This window comes from Marmota marmota, unplaced genomic scaffold, assembly GCF_001458135.2.
Source record: "Marmota marmota marmota unplaced genomic scaffold, marMar, whole genome shotgun sequence".
Taxonomy (NCBI): domain Eukaryota; kingdom Metazoa; phylum Chordata; class Mammalia; order Rodentia; family Sciuridae; genus Marmota; species Marmota marmota.
Window position 1 is genome coordinate 7,510,042 of NW_026000093.1, and position 21,961 is coordinate 7,532,002.

At 36.4% G+C, this 21,961-nt stretch overlaps 1 protein-coding gene across 2 annotated transcripts in view; it reads left to right on the plus strand.

The window, feature by feature from the left end:
- Rp1 (RP1 axonemal microtubule associated) overlaps nt 1-21,880 on the plus strand; it is a 315,568-nt gene extending 293,688 nt beyond the window's left edge. For both annotated transcript variants that reach the window (XM_048782900.1, XM_048782901.1), the window contains 4 exons: nt 3,062-3,216; nt 8,015-8,093; nt 16,153-16,234; nt 20,675-21,880. In XM_048782900.1, the coding sequence (XP_048638857.1) occupies nt 3,062-3,216; nt 8,015-8,093; nt 16,153-16,234; nt 20,675-20,774 (416 nt within the window). In that variant the 3' untranslated portion in view covers nt 20,775-21,880. The remainder of the gene's footprint in view (nt 1-3,061; nt 3,217-8,014; nt 8,094-16,152; nt 16,235-20,674) is intronic.
- Nucleotides 21,881-21,961: the final 81 nt, after the last annotated feature.

Here is a 21,961-nt window from a genome sequence, read left to right on the forward strand (position 1 = left end):
TTTTTTTTTTTTTTTTTTTTTTTTTTTTTTTTTAGAGAGAGAGAGAAATTTTAATATTTATTTTTTAGTTCTCGGTGGACACAACATCTTTGTTTGTATGTGGTGCTGAGGATCGAACCGGGGTGGCACGCATGCCAGGCGAGGGAGCTACCGCTTGAGCCACATCCCCAGCCCCTTGAAAGATTTTTGTGTCACTAATAAGATACTGTTAAATCTTATTATACAGGTCACACTTTTATAGTCCCAAAGAATAAATAAATTATAGAGAGGAGACAACACAAAAATGCTGAACTTTTACACTGATACACATCCCAGGCATTCCCTGAGAGACAGGAGATGGAGACGTCATTGAAATGATAATAAATAATGGGTAAATATGAGGATGAACGTTGAAGACAATGACATTGCAGACACAAGTGAAAACTCTGGAGACAACATGTAGTGCAGCCATCAGTTGAGCTGGATGACAACTGTGGCAAATGGAAAGACAACTATTTTATTCTGTGCTTCTGGTGGACTGTCAGAGTGAGTTGCTCATAAGCAGCTGAGGAATTTAACTAATTGTCAGAAAGAAAAAAAATTGCATCAATGATGATAAAAAGAACATTAAAAATATGTTGACAGAAATATCTAACATACATAGGTAACCCAAGCCAATGAGTCAACTCTTTCAGGTTCCTTTAGCTAAATGATGGTCATAGATACATGAATAGTAACTTCTTAAAACTGGTACTTTAAGGATGATTACTTGTTGTCAGAAAGATTGATGAAGAATACTTGCCTTTGAATATGTTCAGGTAAAATGATCCCTGCCATCTGTAAACCTGGCATCTTGAAACCAGTTCTTGTAATTTTCAAGAATTTGAGCAAATTTAAAGGTTTTTCTAACTTACATTTTAGACTTATCACTGGGCTCCACCAGGAGTTCATCTCTTTATGTATGGGGTGTCCCTTTCTTGGACAAAGATAATTTGTTGCCCCTGTACTTTTTTTAACAGCAGAATAATTATCTGTTAGCTAGGACATATGATCCTGCCTTTAGAGCAACACCTTGAACACTGACATTTCATGCCCAAGGAGAAAAGTCCAAGAAAGAATTTGCGACAGCTTTGCTTGCTAGAGATCCTTTAAAACATGTAACATTTTAGGGTGCATCTAAGTGACACATTAACTAAGCATGCTTAAAACCCTCCCTTTGGGTTAAGTTAGAGGAGGAAGAATTTTATATTGCCTTAAGGATCATGACAATATCTGGATATAGAATATATTGTTCTGCATTTTACATTTTAAAAAAGAATCCATGACTTTGTTGCAGAATTATAGAAATGCTTAGTGAGTTACGTTATGGAATATAATTGATATAAAGTCAATTCTACAAATTTGAGCAAAATGTATACTTCTCTTGGCAAGTGGGGTTGTGTTTTCTTCTATCTTCCATTTTAAATGATGTAACTCTTTCTGACATGATTTGAGAATAAAATTGAGTGTTCAACTTTGATAACTAATTCATCTAAATGTCAGGTACTTTTATTTCTCCTTTGAACTTTAGATGGAAAGTAAATTTTTTTGTGTTTTTTTTTCTTTTTTTGTGCATGTTTGTGTGTGTTTGTGTGTGTGTGTGTGTGTGTGTGTATTTAGCCTAATAAATTTGTAGCAACATCTAGGATACTATGTTTAGAAGGATTTGAGGCCATGTCAGGTAACAGGCTAAGCACAACTTTAGGGTATGTGAACCGTAGCTGAGTGAAGGCTAAGTGTTGTTCTTGATGCTGTAAACATGTGGGCTTGTGTCCAAAATAATTTTTGATATGTACTTTTTAAAAATTTCACTGTTCATTTAATTGTCTTACTTTATGTATGTCAATGTTTTTTTTAATAACATAGTTGTATGCAAGTTCATTCTTCCTCTAACATAGAAAATAATCCAGTAAGCAGAAACCTGTTTTCTCTACAAAGACATCAAATTATTCTTGTTCTTCTTCCTGTTTCCATGAAGAATTCTAGCCAAAGTTTTGACTTAATTCTGTTCAGGCAATTCCAGAGTTTTTCAGACCAGTTCTTTTTGTAGGAAGTTTGAAAGATTTCTTTGGCTGTCCTAAATTCATGAGAAGTGTTCTGATTTTCTGCTTAAACTCTGCTGGGTTTCACTCTGGGGTATTTTAGAATATGTAAGACTGCACAAAGAAACTGATTTATCTTTTCTGCTTATACCATTTCCCAATATACCACATTCGTCTTTTTAAAGGTCAGGCATGAGAGAAACAGGCAATGTTTCTCACTTACCTTGTTTTCTTACTTGTTGGATTTTCATGTCTGAGTTCTTTGGAAAATGTTAATGTGAATTTCTATAAACGCAACTGCTCAATTGCGGACTATGATTTATAAAGAGTTATAGAATCATGGAATACAAAAAAACTCACCATACCCAAGATATTACTCATATTCGTAATATCAGCAAGAGCAATCTCTTTTCTAATTAGTGATTTCTACCAGTGTCTCAGAAATGGCCTTAATTCTGAGGTCAAATGTAGTGTATTATAATTTTCTAGAACCTCAACTGGACTCTTTTTAAAAATTATATTTAAATTTGCATCTCTCTAGGATCTTTGTATCTTTTCTTTCTCAAGAGGGCTATTAAAAATCTCTATTATTGGAATAGTAATCTCCACAAAGTAGCAGCACGAATAACCAGCTGTGATTAGAACAACCAAACTTCAGGGGAAAAAATTGCCACTTTCATCTAATTAAGAGAGAGGAGAGTCTCCTTCCCCTCCAAAATACAACTTCTCATAATAACTGTGTTAGTATAGTGGTTAATGAAATTACATAATTGCTAACAATAATTATTTTGAAACAGTCATTCTGGGAATAGCCAGAGTCTCTATGAATGAGGTAAACATTAAGTAGCCAAGAGTATGTTTGAATGAGGGGTATGGATAAGAAAAGGAGTTAGGGCCAAATATCACATAGATACATTCTGATTCCCTTATAGAATATCTAAGTATATTCAAAGACATAAATAAGAACAAGAAAGATAATATCAGATTTCTGAACATTTCAGTGGTGGTTTATGAAATTCACATACACACTGGCACAAAGCCGGGGGCAGAAACAGAGTCTAATGTATTTATCAACCTCATCGGCACCAGAGGAGATTCAGGGAATCGGAAGCTTCATCAATCCCAAAGCAACAAAACCAACTTTCAGCGTGGACAGGTAATGGAAAGATCTTCATGAATTGTCTTATCTACTATTCTTCCTCTAATTTCTTTCACTAAAAAAGTAGACACAAATTTCCTGTGATACTTGTTTGGTATCTCTTAGGAGTTACAAGGGGGTCATTTCTTAGGGTTCATGTTATTGTTCTGAAGTTGGGTGGACATGCACTTTACCGGGGACAATGCAATTGTAAGTGAGCCTGGCCTTTGTCTAGTGAAAAGCAAAGCAAAACAAAACACAACAAAGTCCCTATGATTCTACTTTCAGATAGGGAAGACTCACTTGTAGCGAAGTGAGCATCCTGCTGAGAACACCTAGACACATTTGATAAAACATCTTTCAAATGAGTTTGCAAGGCATTAGAGAGCTATTGGGCAATTAGAGCGTGAGGGTCCAGGATTCTGAAGAGAACGGAGTGCAGATGGGAAGCTGGTAGTGGCAGAGCATTCCATCATTTGTCAACAGATTCCTAGAAACAAGAAGCCAACCAGAAGGTGGCAGTGGGGTTTGAGATACTGTGCAGAGGTTTATGAGGACTCATGGGGCTTGGATTCTGCCCCAACAGTGAATAGAGGTCCTCATCAACCCACACCTGAAAAGTGAAGAGCTTCATGTGTGTCCTCCCAAAGCAGAGCCAGGACAGGCCCTTCAGGCTGTCAGCAGGGGAGGTGACACTAAGACGCAGCAGAGAAAGAATGAGAGCATGAGGAAGAGAAAGAGAAGACCAATATAAGCCTATATCCTAGGGGCTGCTGCTGTTGGCAGCAGGGTCTGGATCCCTCCATGACCTCAGTTAACAAATTGGGCACCATCGCATCAGTGACTGGAGTCATTGTGGGAGAGAGAGTCATTGTGGGGGCCATTCACAGAGAGCCTCCTGCCCGGTTGTCATGGCTACTCAGTCCATGGGACCATTGCCCAACAGGCACTGTTGGGCATGGCCAAGTCAAGACCTCTATGTGAAAAATAAAATACTGCTGAAAAAAATGTAAAAAAGACACAAATTAATAGAGATATTATTAAAAATGTATTCCTGGATAAGAAGACTCAATATTAGAAAGTACTTACTTCTCTTTAATGGATCTGCAGTTTTAATGCAAAACCAATTGAAATTGCAGGAAGATTATTTTAAGTTGAAATTGGCAATCTAATTCTAAAATATATGTGGAAATGCAAAGAGTCAAATGCTCTCAAAATAACCTTGATGAAAAAAATAATTGGAGCACTTACAGTACCAGGTATCAAAACTTATTATACAGTTAAGGTAATTAAGACAGTGTCAGTTTGCACAGAGGAAAAAAAATAGAGCAAAGAAACAATCCAGCAACAGTTCCAACATTCTAATGTGCAGCATCAGGGAAAAGATTGTCTTCTCAATAAATTTTTATAGTAACTTGGATATCATTAAAAAATAAAAATAAATGATGACCCCTTTTCTACACCAAATCCCTAAATCAGTTCATTACAAATTTAGTTCTAAATATGAAAGGTAAAATAATAAAATGTCTAGAAGATAATAGAAAAAATCTTCATGGTTTGGGGATAGACAAAGGTATTAAAAGTTTTGTGGTAAAATACACATAACAAAATTTATCATCATAACCATTTTTTAAAGTCTGAAAAAAATCATTATATGCTTTTGTTATTTACATGCTGATATGAAGTATATATACATTTTAATGGTATCAACAACATTTATATTGTTGTGCAGTTTATCACTATTGTTCATCTCCAAAACTCTTTTTTTAAAATCTTACAAAACTTAAACTCTGTACCCATCCAATAACAACCTCCATTCTTCCCTTTTCCAGCCCTTGACAACCTCTATTCTACCCTCTGCCTCTATGAACTTGACCAGATGTCTCATATAAGTGAAATATTACATTTGTCTCTTTTGCAGCTAATTTCACTGAGAATAATGTCCCTTAGATTTGTGTACATTGTAAAATGGGACAGAATTTTCCCCCTTTTTAATTTAATTTTATTTTTTTAGTTGTAGATGGACACAAAGCCTTTATTTTTATTTCTTTATTTTTATGTGGTGCTGAGGATTGAATCCAGTGCCTCACCCATACTAGGCGAGCGCTCTACCACTGAGCCTCAGCCCTAGCCCAATTTGTTTCCCCTTTTTAAGGCTGAGTAATATTCATCTTGTATGTATACATCTTGTTCATGTGCTCACCCTTCAGTAGACATGTGGGTTGCTTCTACCTTTTTGGCTGTTGTGAATAATGCTGCTATGAATATGGGTAGACAATTGCAGACTAAGATTTTAAAGACAGAAACAGAAGTGCTAAACATAAAGGGGAAAAGCGATCAATTATGCTATTTTAAAATTAAAGACTTCTGTTCTTCAAGAAGCTGTCAAGAGAGTAAAAAGGCTAGTCACATAGAGGAAGACATTGTAGAATATGTACTGGTAAAAGACTTGTTTTAGACTGTATACAGAATACCCACAGATCAACAAGAAAAAGACGGATAACCCAATTTAAAACATGGGCATGACATTCGACCCTGTACTGTACGGAAGAGGCTATCCAAATCACCTAAACATGAAGAATGTTAGCAATCAGGAAATATAATGAAAACCACCATGAAGTGTTACTGTGCACAATAAGAAGTCTAAACTTCAAAAGAATGACAATAACAAGTATTGCAGCCGGTGGAGCACTATAAACTTCCACATATTGCACATACAGAGTATATGTTTGCATAAGCTCTTTAGAAAACGGAGACTATCCATGAAAACGGAGTATAGGAATCCTCTGTTCCCCAATAGAAATGAAGGCAAATATGAGATGGTATATTTAAGAACACTGTGCAATGTATTATTCTAGGAACAATATTGTCCACAAATAGCAACACAGATGGATAATTTAAGATAGTATTTAATAATGAAAATAAATAAAATGCTATTGGACAAAACAGCTGGATGAATTTTACACCCATTGAATGAAACAAGGCAGTCAGAAGGTAAACACACTGTATTATTCCATGAACAATGTTTTCAGACCAGGTGAAACTAATTAGGTATGTCAAAAAATGGGATATTGGATACTATTTGGGTACATACGTGTGGGAAGGGGCATCGCTAGGGTCAGAGGATCCAGCTAATGCTCTGCTACTCATGAAGGGGAGGAGAGGTGGGATCTCTTTCCTCACCCATCATAAGGGTCATGGCTGCCACAAATGATAGGTTAACAAGACAAAAACATAGCATACTTTTTAAAATTAACATTTTATGTGGCACAGGAACTATAAGTGGAAGATCCAAAGACCCAGGGAAAACAGTCTAATTTTATTCTCAAATTTAATGACAAATGGACAATCGTTTTGAAATATGATTCATCAAAAAGGTTGAGAGCTGATATTAACCAGCTGAAGGGCGAACCTAGGAAGAAAACCGGTCTGTTCATATGTTCTTGGCCTCTCTGTGCAGCATGCCTTTCTCTTCGGTGTGAGGCAGGACCTCTCCAGAAAGAGGGTCTTATGACCTACCATCAAGTGAAGTAGGTCAGAGAATTTCTTTATGGCCAGCCACAAAAAGGTAGGAGAATGTGAGAGTTTGCAAGTTTTATAGCTTGCTTTAAGGGAGAGAAGTTCTAGTTTCCATTAACTGCCTTGTAGAAAAGAAAGTCTGGTTTCTATTACTGATTTGGGGGAGAAGGGCCATGGAGGGACAGGGGGGCAGAAGAACTCATTTTTAGGAATGCTTCTGAGGCCTTTTAATCTCCTTTAGTTCAAAGTGCTCAGCCTGCCAAAGGGCCAGACTTTAGGGTTCTGAGCCCAGACAATTATATGGAATGTTTATTGAGTGTGCAGTTGTAATTTGTACACTTTGTGATTATTTTACCATTTATTATAAAATTTCTAATGTATGTATATGTATATAAACACACATACATATATACATGTATACATATACATATATATCACAGAAATTATATATATTCTTATTTATATACATACATAAATAAAATTGTATATACATATTTTTTTTTATTTGGTGCTGGGTGCAGTGGTGCACACCTGTAATCCCAGCAGCTCAGGAGTCTAAGGCAGGAGGATCATGAGTTTAAAGTCAGTCTTAGCAATTTAGAGAGGCTCTAAGCAATTGGACAAAAACCTGTCTCAAATATAAAAAAAAAAAGGGCTGGGGATGTGGCTTGGTGGTTAATGGCCCCTGGGTTTAATCCCTTGGTACCAAAACCAAAACGAAAACAAAAGAAAATCAAAAACAAAAAAAAATAAGCAAACAAAAAAATATTTCATACACATACACACACATATACATATACTTGCATATATAATTTATTTAAAAACAAAAGATACTGAGAGGCAGAGCAATAATGCTGGGTCAGAGTCCCGGCTACATCATTCACTAGCAGCTGACGTGGGACAAGTGCCCTTGATTGTGTGTATGAATCTCTCACACTATTGAATAAGAAAGTGAGTAGTATTCACTTCCTGGGTTGTGTCGTTCTGAGGACTAAGTGAGTTAATGTAGGGAATAAAACTTTGAAGAGTAAAATATTTTTAATTGACTGTACAATTGAGGACAGGAAGAATCATGTGCTACGTGTTTGTGTGCCTCCCACAACACATCGTGTAGGAGAGACCACCCATGAAAACTACATGATTCTATCATAGGGGTGATAATAATAGCACACTGGTAGTGTATAGCAACATGGAATGTAGCAATATAGTATTGATAATAATAATACCATTTTTTTCCTAGAAAGAAAGGAACTATCCCAATGGTCACTGGGTTCATTTTGTTGTTGTTGTTGTGCAGGTTGATATTTTTTCCATTAAGGCGGTGTCTCTTGGACAACTGAGGAAATGTCTGATTAGTCATGATGGCATGGGTCCAGGTAAGGGTTGGTTTCTTGGTCAGAAATTGTTTTTGCTCATTTATTAAAAATAATATAAAAGGTAGGTGAAACATATAGGTCATGTAAAACTGAGATCAGAAAATAATTGACTTCTAAAACAGTATACTACAGTAAAGATTTCTGAGGTTAAGCTTATTGCATGACTTACAAAAGCAGACAGTTATGCTATTCTCAGGGAAATTTCCTAAAAGCGTGTGTGTGTGTGTGTGTGTGTGTGTGTGTGTATTTGTGTCTAGAAGCACTGGGCAGTGATTTCAGATGCATTTCTCCCATGTTCCTCATCCCAAAGCCTTCAACCCTCAGCAAACCTGGAGCTTTGGGATCATCCTTGATCCTTCCTCCCCTCCCTGACTTTTACGCTGATATATATGTTAACCAAGTCCTGTCAACTATACTTCATTAATATCTTTTTTACTAACTAACTCCTTAGAACTATTAAAATTACTTTTGTTTGTTTGCTTCTGGAACTATATCTTTATTTTTTTTATTTATTTCTTACATACATGACAATAGTGGAATGCATTACATTCATAATTGTCCATTCACAGCACAATTTTTTTATGGGTATGTCTTTTCTTTTTTTAAATAATTTTTATTGTTGGTTGTTCAAAACATTACATAGTTCTTGATATATCATATTTCACATTTTGATTCAAGTGGGTTATGAATACAACAGACACTAGTATGGCAATATGTAAATCAGTGGATGTGTAACCGATGTGATTCTGCAATCTGTATATGGGGTAAAAATGGGAGTTCATAACCCACAGCACAATTTTTCTTAACGCTGTATATCAAGTACGTTCATGCCAAATTATGCCATTATACACAAGCTCTCTCTTTTTTTGCATTACAATTCTTAATACACCTTTATAACACAATTTATCATATCTCTGTTTGCACACAAGGCATGTTGACTACATGTATGAAGGTGTGAATTTGGAACTGTAGTCTTTAAAGCTAAAGCGCAAATACATTTTTAACTTATATCACTGCAGAACAACCATTTGTTGTGTTTATTTCTATGCGCCTTTTCCTTTCTGCTAGATTAAGTCTTTTGGAGACTGGACTTATTTATCACTTGTCTTTTCTTTGTAGGGCCCTATAGTACAGTGCTTGACAGGATAGATAGTTTAATTAGTGACCATTCATTGAACGAATGGTTTTAAATAAATGAAATGATTATCTGTAATGCTTTTTGAAAAGAACAAGGAAAAATCTAAAATGGCCATCTCAAAAAGAAGCATGTTTTTGACAAATGCAAAAAGAATGGAAGCAGAGAGGTGATAGGAGCAGTTAATAGAAAGAAAAGAGACACATACGTAAATAAGCGCAGGATTATATTGGGGAAAGTCTTCAAAAGAGGCAAAGGAAAAAAATGAATATAGGAGGGAACAACATAAAATGCTGCCTGTTATATGGGGGGGGGGGCTATTTTAGAGTGGTGTCCCAGCACACTGCAAAGGCATGTCACCTGCAGAGGGTGCCACTGCAGAGTTTCATAGCAGAGAGTGTGACAGCAGAGCATGTCACAGGAGAGGGTGTCACTGCACAGGGGTGTCACTGCAGAGATGTCATTGCAAAGGGTATTATTGTGGAGGGTGTCACTGCAGAGGGTATCACAGGAGAGGGTGTTAGTGTAGAGAGTGTGACAGGACAGGGTGTCACAGGAGAGGGCGTTAATGTAGAGAGTGTCACTGCAGAGGGGTGTCACTGCAGAGGTGTCCCTACAAAAGGTATTATTGTAGAGAGTGTCACTGCAGAGGGTATCACAGGAGAGGGTGTTATTGCGGAGGCTGTCACAGTAAGGAATATTTCAACAGATGGCGTCACTGCACAGGCACGTCATTGCAGAGGGCATCACTGTGGAGGGTGTCACTGCACAGAGGTGTGACTGGAGAATCTATGCCTTTAGGTTATTTTCATAAAGAATGGAAATGTGCATGGAGATTTCTTGCACTGCCCCAGATCTGCCCCGCATGTAGGGCATGGACTTGCAGAATGGCTGATCAGAATGAGGCTGTGACTTCAGCATGGATCAGAGCAGAGCAGTTGGCTTAAGCAGACTCTTGAAAGTGATTCTGAACCTCCCGTTGGTGATGAGGGAAGGAAATGATGATAGAAGTCTAACCCACACCCTGTAAAGCCCAAACTGAGGTGCTATGCAGAAAAGAGCAGGGCAAAAGCTATCCTAGGTGATGGGAGAAAAATTAGGGATTTATTTTGAGGGGTGTGGGGGGGGCTGAATGCTTGAATGAGAAGGCATTATAATGTTTGATACAAAAAAATGAGAACTACAAAAGGAAAAATGAAGGAAATGCTGTGATTTTAAACATGTTTACAGAACCCAATTACTCACACAGAAAAGGCTTTCGGTAGAGAGAGCAACAAACTTATAAAATATTGATTTTTTTTCTTTCCGTGAAACATTCATTAACAAAAACCTGTTCAGGTGTGGGAAAGACTTCAGCAAATTCTCAAGGCTTCTTTTTTTCTCCCTTTTCATTTTTTAAAAAGAAGTGATGCACAACATTATTCTTTTTAACATGAATACAGTTTATCTATGGATAAGAGAAATAAAAAGCTTTAGTAAAACACCCAATTTGCAGCAAACTTTGTAACATTTCAGAATATCTAGGAATTATCGGAGTATCGGAAAGCAAGTAAAATAGGCTCCTGGATCCACTCCCAGGGATTCTCATCCAGTGGATTCTGAGTAATCAGAAATATGCATGCTTTTCTGTTTGTTTTAATACAAACGCTTGATTGATGTCGGCCATGGACTGGCTTCCAGGGGAAAGCTCTGGATCAAGAGCTGCTGTATGCCAGGCATTTTGCCAGAGGCTGGACTTATGAAGGTGAACAAGATGCAGGTGGTCTCTGTGCTCATGGGCAGGGCCCAGTGGGGGCAGACACATATGAAATAATTTTATTAAATTATAATAAAGTATGATAAATATTCTGAATGTGACCTTCAGAGTGCTGCTATGCCTTAGTTAAGGGGATACACTGAGTCCAGAACATGAAGATTTTTTCATGAAGAGATGGAAGATGGCGTAGGCTGGGGTAAGAGCCAGGTGTTAGCTGGATACTTGGGAATTTTGATGAACATCTATGACTGATAGAATTAAGTTATTTGAAATTCGGAGAAAATTGGAAATAATCATTATAATGTGATTTTGAAATTCTTCAACTAGATTTTCCTTACTACATTCTATTCACTTTTAACTAAAAGAAAAGCATTGCTATAGCAGACTGTCTAAGCTAGGTTTATTTATTTATTTTTTTAATATGTACTATAAAATGTCTGGTAATCCATCACCCCCTAACTGAAGCCTACACTATTATCAATACCAGTTATTCTACCTGTGTTTGCCTCTCTTATACTCACCCCCAAGATATCATCTCCAATTTTTTTTATCATTTCTTGATTTTAAAATATAATCTTGGCTTATAAAAAGGCTTTATGAATAATGTCTTTATCCTTGAAAATACTTTTGATACCTTTGTGCTTTGTAAAAATCGTGCTGTGTTGTATGAAGTCTTTTGTGATGATACGTCTTTTAACTCAAGTGTTTGTTTCTGAGATTCATTCATTTTTATGTGTGGTGTTTCAGATAATGTATTTTCACATGTGTGTAAAATTCTTTTGTGTGGCTACACATAATCTATCTATCCATTTCTTGTTAATGGATAGTTGTGTTGTTCTTCGTTCAAATGTTACGAACACACTGAAATGGACATTCTTGACGTGTCTCTTTGTGCTTAGAAGCAAAAGTCCCTCTAGGGTGGTGGCTGCAATTGGGGATGAATTTGCTGCCCTCTTACTCCAGGGTATTTAGCAATGCCTGAAGATACTTTGGTTGTCACAACTGATAGAAAGTACTACCAGCATATAATGGATATAGATATGGAATCTTGCTAAATACTCTACAATTCACAGAACAAAAATCACAACAAGAATCATCAAGTCAAAAAATGTCAATAGTGCTCAGGGTGAGAAATCCTGCTGTAGGGTAAAGGTATAGATGTCAGTTTCTAGTTCAAAGGATATGGTCATGTTCAGTTTTAGACATTAAACTACTTGTTTCAAAAATGATAGTCCCGAGTTTCCTCCTATCTATAAGTGTGTAGGAATTTATGTTGTATTATATTTTCATCAACATTTTGTACACCTCATTTTTGCCTTTATTCAGTGGGCATCAAGTGGAGTCTCACTGTAGCTTTAGTTTGCATTGTACTGATTTCTAGGAAAAGTGAGCATTCTTTTATCATTTTATTGTACATTGAATTTCTTCTACCGTGGAAATATATGCCTTTGTCTGTAATGTTTAAGGTTAAACCAAAAGTCCTCTAATAAAAAGCAGCCAATCAGGTTTTAAAATAGATAAGATAGAAGTTCCCTTTATATTCAGGTAACAGCCCCAAGCTGTATGTTGTGGTGACTGCTGAGTCATCCATGAGGGACGCAGGGTCCTTCTAGCCTGTTATTCTCCCAACACCGCATCATGTGCTCTTTTGTGTTCCCAGGGTCACAGCACGTGGGAAAGAAAGAAAGTCCCTAGAAACTATGGTTTTTAAGCAAGTGAGATGGAAGCTAGACTTCTGGCCACATTTCATTACTGGTAAATTAGTCACATAGTTCACCTCTACCTGCAAAGACACCTTGGGAATGTGGACGTTAACTTTGAAGAGTTGTCAAAAGGCAGAGAGCAACTACCACTGACTGCTGAGCTATCTTCTGCTTATGGTACATTTTGATGATTGAAATTCCTAATTTATTAGTGCAGTTGAACTTTTTTTTTAAATGATGAGCACATTTTGTGTCTTAAGAAAATCTTCATTGCCCGTAGGGTATTCCAGATAGATAGGTAGATAATATTCACATACATGTATTTATGTTTAAACGTACACATGCATATATTATAAGTCTTGTCTTTAGGATTAAAGTATTTACTCCATCTGTAATTAATTTTTGTGTATGATATGAGGGTAAAATCCACTTCAATTTTTTTCTGTATGTATAATCAGTGATACCATCATTGTTAATCAATTACTACATATTTACCCATGTGCTCTACAAAGTCACCTTTATGGTAGACAGGCAGCTCTTGCTTTTCACAGTTTCTGTATGCATAAATTTTAGTTATGATGATTTAAATAATGCAAATCCCCTTCCCCTTTCAGTTCAAATTTCAGTTAGCATCCTAAACTAACTGTAACTGCATCAAGTACAAATATGTTTCCAGCTTTTCAGTCCACAAATCATGATGTGAATAACAGATGCACATCCTAAGCAATGACCAATCATGTCACTTCTCTCAAAGTCTGTTGGTGATGGGTCACTGCACAGCTGTTATGAGTTCATGCCCAGACAGCAAAGCATGTGCTTGTATTGGCTTCTTGTCTACCAGCAATGAATCCGTGTGGGAGTTTATAATAATGTATAATTGAAAGATGAATTTGCAACAAAGAAGTGAAAAAAAAGAAAGAAAAGTGAACATCATGGATGTAAAATTCAGATCTAACATAAACTTAGTTTTAGAAGAAACTCAACAGTCTTAGGGATTTTGACAATGCTGTGATTAGGCAGCCTGCAGAAATCAGTGACAGTACTGAACACCATGAATGAGCAAAGCGGTTGTAATAAAGGAATGTAATTTTTGATAGAAACTTTACATTAAAGGAGTGCTCATAGAATTTTATGACATTGAAAACATGGAATATAAAATGTTAGAAGATAATGGCAAATTAAGAAAGGAGTTTGGCATTTTACAAAGGCACAGAAAAGATGTTTACTCTATATTGTAGATTATTTGACAAAAAAAGAGAGAGAGAGAAAGAGAGATAAGGAATATACAATTACTTTTAAGATTTTTTCACTAATAAATAAAACCTTTTAATTTTTGATAAATTACTGGATACTAAATATTAGTGTTACTATTTTTTTCATTTTCAAATACAATTTTAACTAACAGCAAGAGAGTTTTTGATGTTTTCACACAAATGTTTAAAAGTCAACTAACAATTGCAACTTTCCCCATTGATAATTAAGATTGCTTGTTATGGTTTCTGATTGCAGTCTGCTTTATAGTTCCACACTACTCTACAGAGAAAGCAAAGACAAGTTTATATATACGTATGGTATAGGTCAATCATTTTTGTTGTTCCATAGTCAACTTACCTATGCCAGCATTGATTCTGTATTGCTTTAATTAGTACAGATTTATAATAAATTTGAATAACTAGTAGGGTGAACCCACTACCTTATTCTGATCCGGATGTGCCTCTGATATTCTTAGGCCCTTGTCACCCACATAAATGTGATCATCAGTTTGTTGATTTTCTTGTAGAACATTGTGGCGAACTTGATTTAATGACATTCTCATTTGTTTATAAGAAACAGACATCTCCTCAATGTCTTCCCGCTTCTCAATTTGGGATCGTGCTCTACTTCTTCATGGTGTTTTACTGCCATTCCTTAAACATAGACAATTTTTCTGTAAATCATACTACAACTGTTTTTATATTTATTCCTCTATTTTTTATAGCAATTTGACAATAACTTTCAATGACTTATTTTTTTTTGAACTGTTCTTTGCTGGTCAATAGAAATGCACTGGATTTTTATGTATTTATTTTATTTTATTTTTTATTGGTTGTTCAAAACATTACATAACTCATGACATATCATCTTTCATACATTTGATTCAAGTGGGTTATGAACTCCCATTTTTACCCCAAATACAAGTTGCAGAATCACATCGGTTACACATCCACATTTTTCCATAATGCCATATTAGTGACTGTTGTATTCTGCTACCTTTCCTATCCCCTACTATCCCCCCTCCCCTTCCCTCCCCTCTTCCCTCTCTACCCCATCTGCTGTTGTTCAATTCTCTCCCTTGTTTTTTTCCCCTTTCCCCTCACAATCTCTTATATGTAATTATGTGTAACAATGAGGGTCTCCTTCCATTTCCATACAGTTTCCCTTCTCTCTCCCTTTCCCTCCCACCACTCGTCTCTGTTTAATGTTAGTCTTTTCCTCATGCTCTTCCTCCCTGCTCTGTTCTTAGTTGCTCTCCTTATATCAAAGAAGACATTTGGCATTTGTTTTTTAAGGATTGGCTAGCTTCACTTAGCATAATCTGCTCTAATGCCATCCATTTCCCTGCAAATTCCATGATTTTGTCGTTTTTTAGTGCTGCATAATACTCCATTGTGTATAAATGCCACATTTTTTTATCCATTCATCTATTGAAGGGCATCTAGGTTGATTCCAGAGTCTAGCTATTGTGAATTGTGCTGCTATGATCATTGATGTGGCAGTATCCCTATAATGTGCTCTTTTAAGGTCTTCAGGGAATAGTCCGAGAAGGGCGATAGCTTATTTTATATGTAACTGTTTTTCTCATCTCTCTGATTCCAGTGAGTTTCTGTAATTTAGGTAGTAGGGTGAACCCACTACCTAAACCCACTACAGATGTGTGAGTAATCACAGTTCTGTTTCTTTTTTTCCTATCCTCACTTTTCTTTCTCCTCTCTTCCTTTTCTCCTCTTCTTCCTCCCATTTTCCCTTTCTTTCTTTAGTTTCACTAACAAATGCGGTAACCAATGATAACTTCTAATTTTTCACCCTTTAGAATGATGATTGATTGTGACTTCCTATATTGTATAAACATATCAATCATCTGTACCTGAGTATAACTGTATTTATATAAGCACATCTATGTGAATTTGCTTCTCACTTTACTTTTAGCTCACATGCATTTATTTTTTTTTTTAATTTTATGGAGAGCCTGTGTCCCTGATAGGAAATCTTCTTTTTTCCCTCTGCTTTTACTACACTGAGTAATTAGGTCACTCACTCATGCTTTCATTTCTCTACTGGTATAATTTATATGTGCATATTTCTGAAGCCAAATTGCCTGACAAGTGTACTTTAAAAAGAACATTTGGAGGGTCTATGAATAAAATCACAATGTTAGTACATTTTGTGCTACAGAGTTAAAGTGATCTTCTTTGTCAATTTACACAGGTAATGGATGGTTTCTCAAGAGTATCCTTGTTAAGTCTGAAGAGGAAGATAGCAGTCAGGAGGTGCTGTTTCCATGCAACAGGTGGGCTATTATCATTATGCAAAATTATGCAAAGTGATGCTCTCCCTGGGCCAGTTCATTTCAGCTGGGTGGTCCCAGCTGTTAGTGTACACCAATTCCTCTCTTAAAATCAAAGTCGAAGGTCTTCTCAGGAAGCCGCTCCTATGAGCATTAACAGTTCTCTATTTGTAATATTCAACATTTTCCTCTTCTGGAATAAGTATGCTGAGATGGAACGAAAACTGGATTAGGACTCAGAATAAAGGTTCTTATCTCTGTTTCTCAAATACTTGCTAGCATACTGCTAGTTCTGGGTACTTCTTTCAACTTTTCTCAAGTTCCGTGTCCTCATTTGTAAGGCAGGAATAATGCTTTATTTCCCTAGTTCATTTAAATCATTTAAACCCAAATGAAATTATGTGCATGAACTCTGAACTCCTTTATACTAAGATGGCATAATAATAATAAGACAATCAAACTTCAAGGGCAGCTGTGTAATTTCTTGGCCAAGTAGCCATAGGTGAATCACTTAAACTTTGATCCCCAGTTTTCAAAATCTTGTGATTAGAAAGATTAAATCTTCCCTACTTACTTTATAGAGGTTATGCAAATAGAATATCAAGAATATCTTACAACAAAATGCACTAAGAATCGACATTATGAAATTAACCCATTATGTCCCAAGTTTTAAATTCTGCTAATCTAACAATTATCCAAATATTATTTCAAAGTTACCATAGTGGTATATTTGTTGCCCAATTAACCTTTTAGTAGATGTTCCACATCTGGAATGATGGGACAAAATGGTGGTAATTTCTGTTCATTATCAACTAATCTGTAGAGTGTGTTGATCCACTTGTTCAGTCTTCATGCAATAGGAATTGACCAGCTTCCATATCAAGAAGTGGAATACACATTGGAGGCCCAGCAGAAAGGAGTCCTATCTCTCTCAGCAGGGACCCCTTGCCTCCCACATACGCACCAGTGTTAGCCTAATGGCCATGGGAGAGACTTGCACTGTGAGGACTCAGGTTTCAGGATGTTACATTTATGTGACTGCATGTTCCTTTGATCTGGAGAACTCATGCCTTGCATTTTGTGTATTACTTTATTCCTCTATTTATTCATGCAAAACCATGGCATGGAAATTTGGATTTATAGGAACGGAATGATGCAGATGAAAATATTTGGTGTCAGGCACTACACCAAGTCCTGGATATATAGAGATAAAAATAAAGATCTCCTGTCTTCAAAGAGCTCTCACTTGATGACTGATAAGGGAGGAGGGATGTAATTCTAAATGAAGCTGGAGAGCTGGGTGTGCTCTTTAGCAGATGGGTTGACTTCACTATTCCCTAAAGTGATTTATACTGTATCAAACTTGCAGAGAAGCACACTGGGTGGCTGGCTGGATTTTACTTTACTCTTTTTGATTCTAGGAAATATCCACTCTTTTGAAACTTAATAAGGAATTTCATTCTTTATGAACGAAATTTAAAACACTTTTCTTATCTTCTTCCCCAACCCAGTACACATTCCTTTAAAATGCATGTGTACCATAGTAGTTATTGACATTTTACAAAGTTAAAGTTCTCAGAAGACACCTTATATTTTTGTTTTTGCAAGAAATCTTTCTTATTAATTAAAGAACAGTGAAAGGAGCAAAGATTCATGATTTTCAGAAATAGATTTGAATAATAACACATTACTAACTAGCTCTGACAACTTTCAGTTTATTCTTATGTAAAATGTCAATAATAATGCCTATTTTGCAGGGTTGTTTTAGGATTTCAATGTATATAAAGTACTTGCAAAAATGGCTTGTGATTATTAGAAACTGTAGGGTAGCAAATGTCATAGAAGCAATTGTAAATATAAGAAATCTTCAGAAGCAAAACCAAACCAAATGGAACAGGAAAACTCACTTTTATTTCTAGATCATATATCAATTACGTAGAATTCTCCAAATAATTGGCTTTTAAAAAAATATGTATCTGCATAGTCCAATGTGGTAGCCATTAGCCACAATTACATTTAAATTAATTGAAATCAAATAAAACTTTAAAATCAGTTATTTGGTTGTACTGTCTACATATTAAGTGCTCAAATTTGGCCACATGCATATAACATTTCATTCTATATCACATCTAGATAATTGATATTATACGAAGCTATGTTTACTATTATGTGATATAGTTTTATTGTTTTGAATGAGATGGTGACTATGAGATATCATGAAAATAAATAAAAGATGATGATTTTTCTAAGTGTGTCACATTTAAGACAAAGAATTGTTCTGAGCAGATGATAAGAGTCATGTTCTCTTCAGAGCCAAAATTAATTTTACTGGCAAGGTAAAGGAGTAGAAGTCAAAATGGAGGTGACTTATTCCTACGTTTCTGAATAATTACAAGCCTTGGAAATTTGATTTATAGGAATAAGATGTTGTAGATGAAAATATTTAAGATGATGTATTGTTCAACACAACATCATATTAAATATTGCATACAGGTGTATCATTGCATGTCATCCTTAACTGAATTATGGCAGTATTAACTGTTTTCCTTGCTCATTTTCTCTGATGACCCAGGGTTAGATAAGTACAAAAAGAGAAGTTTTCTAGCTATTTCTTCAGAAGTGGAAGAAACCAAAGATAACCTACTTTATGCCTTGTTTGACAGACAAGAAAACTGACTCTCCAAGAGATGAATGACATGCCCAACTCATAGAAGAGTTAGCCAGAGAGCTGGGTCTCTGTGATCCTGAACTCTCAGAGAATTTTAATCCAGTGTCTCTCCATCTGTCTTTTCCATTGTATCACCATGATCTTGTGTATTGTCCTTTAGGAAAAATATCTCCACGCAAAATGCTGAGTTTTCTATAAAATTGTTTTGTCTGAAAATTCTAATGACATTTTGGAGAGTTTTGAAGACCCAGGTTTTACTATCTTCTCAGCAGAGTTTATCAGTTATTTAAATTCACATCCCCTTTTAATTATGAGAATAGAAAAGGCCTCTGAGAAACAAAGTTATTTATAGCTTTATTGCAGAGTTAAGAAACAGCAGATTTCTTCTGTTGTGGGACTCTCTAAGGTTGACATGGCTCATGCGTCCGTCAATCTTTCATCACTGAGAAAAACAACTTAGAGGAGGAAAAGCTTATTTTGATTCATGATTTTGGAGGTTTCATGGAGCTGTGGACATCTGGGTTCATTACTTTGAACTTGTAGTGAGGCAGAACATGAAGGGAGAGTACAACAGAGGAAAACTGCCAGATCATGGCATCCAGGAAACTGAGAGAGAGAGGAAGGGGCCAGAGAGAAGCTAGACCCTTCCAGGGTACTCTCCCTGTGACCTGCTTTCTCCAACGAGGTCCTGGTAATCTGTTCAACACTCAATGAACTAATCCACTAATGATGTCAGAGCCCCCATGATCAAATCACTACCTAAAAATCCCAACTCTGAGCCTGGCTGCCCTGGGGACCATGCTTTCAACACACAAGCTTTTGGGGGATATTCCAGATTTAATCTGTAAGAGCTATCTCCCGTATTGCTGGAGAGAAAAATCAGAAGAATATCCATGGCAGTGTTTATTTGACTTGTATCACAGGGTAGGCTCAAGGTAAAGCCAGAACTCCACACACAGACACATGATCCTCACGGTAAAGCTTAGGTGGGCTCTGTGGTACTTCTATTTCACAGACAAGGAAACTGAGGCAAAAGAACAGTTTTTATTCAAAAATATATATTGGTGGAATACATAACTATAATAAATAAAGTTGATGGAAACAGAATTCAGATCAAAATATGTCCAGTTCCAGAATTGTCTGCTTTTACCTGGAAACCACAGCCACATATATCTAGCAAATTCCTCCATTGAGACTAATTTGAATTTAAAGATGTAGCACAAAAAAGAATGTAACATAATCTTCATATTGATTATATGTTTAAGTAATCTTTTTTAATTTTTTGAATTTGAAGGAAATGAAAAATATTAAAATTCACCTTTTACCCTCTACATTATTTATTTTTTGCATATGTAGTTCATGTCTTATTTAATATTTCTCTTGCAGAGTGCCATGATAGAGTCTGAGGGTTTGGCTGCAATATACAACTGCTAGTCACATGCCAGGAGAGAAATCAAGGCTGTCACAAACAGTACTCCAAATGAGAAATATTTACTGATTTTAAGATGCATTAAAATATAGGTAATGTTTCCAGAGGACTTTTTTAAAAACCAAAATTTTAGAGTGAACTAATGTGACCTTGCAACTCAAGTGTAGGACAGTTTTGCTGAAGTTAACTAAAGACAATTTGGAGTGGCTTGAAATTGCAAATGCTTTTTAAAAATTTGGAGCTTCTGCCCAAAGATCTCTTTAATCCATTTTATATTTTACTCTTTCACATAATTTACTTTCTTTCAATACTCTCTCTTATTAATTATCTCCTCTTTCGATGGCAGATGGCTAGATGAGTATCAAGATGACGGCAGGACAGAGCTGGAATTGATTGCAGAGAGTAGCCATGGTGAAGGCAGATGGACAGGACCAGCCACCTCCTGAAAGGGGACACTGGGAGTCATCACTCCACTGAGCTTCAAGTGGCTGTGGGTCTGATCATGACCATGTGTTTGCTTAGACTGAAGCAAACACCTGGGGAGGGTCAGTTCAGCCGGGACACATTCTCTGCTTTTGAGAACTTCCAAAGTTGGGAGAAGCATTGAGACAGACCATCAGCCAATGACTGACCAGGATCAGCCTCTGATGTCTAGACTGTGCACACCACTATTTCTTTCTTCCTCCCTTCTTCTTCTTTCTTCTCCAACTTCCCCTTCCTTCCTCCTCTTTCAGAAAATTAGACACCTATTAAGTTTACTGAAATGTTTAGATAGCTATCTTTTGCAAGTGAAGAAGTAACATTTGATTAATGTAAAATACTATTTTGCAACATACATTAATTTCAAAGTGGAAGTCTTAATTTTAGCTGATGCCATGTCTCTGTTAGTATTGGTGGCAGTATCAATAAGAAAAATATCAAAAGAAATGGATTGATTGGGTTATCTTTCATCCTCATTGCCCTTTGCACTGGTCCTAGTGAGACTGGGTCTTCTGTGAGCTTAGAAGTTGGACCTACAGGTAGACAGTAACAGAACACCATGCAGGAAATGTATCTGGAGGCAGATATCTGACATTTATTAGTCCCTTTCCCCCATGAAGTCTCAAATATGTGTCATTGTTGTACCACAGGCAGACGCTTCCAATCCTTCAAATTGGCACAAGAGATAAAACCCCTCTGCCATCCAGGAGAGATCTTGGTATGGCTTATAATATCAGAGATGCCTGTGTTCCAGTCTCAATCCTGCAACTGTGAGGTAATGACTATCATCATCCCCATTCTGCAGATGAGAAAACCAAGACTTGGAAAGGCCAAGTGACTTGCCCAAACTCATAGAAAGAGATGCACAGGAGATCTGGGATTGGAACCCAGTGGTCTGGCTCCAGCCTTTGAGCATACACATGATTTTCCCTACCTTATTGTCTTCTCCACCTGTTTTAGTACCCTATGAAATCATGCAGAGGGGACCAATGAATCTCCTCAGGTTCACTTCCTTCATGGTTTCCGTCATATGCAGCTATAACCTGAACTATTATATACTTGTTTTAAACTGTCTTTAAAACAGGTAATTTGGTGGTAGAGGAGAGCTGAGCCTCATCTGAAACGATGTCGATAATATCCATGATATCACTAA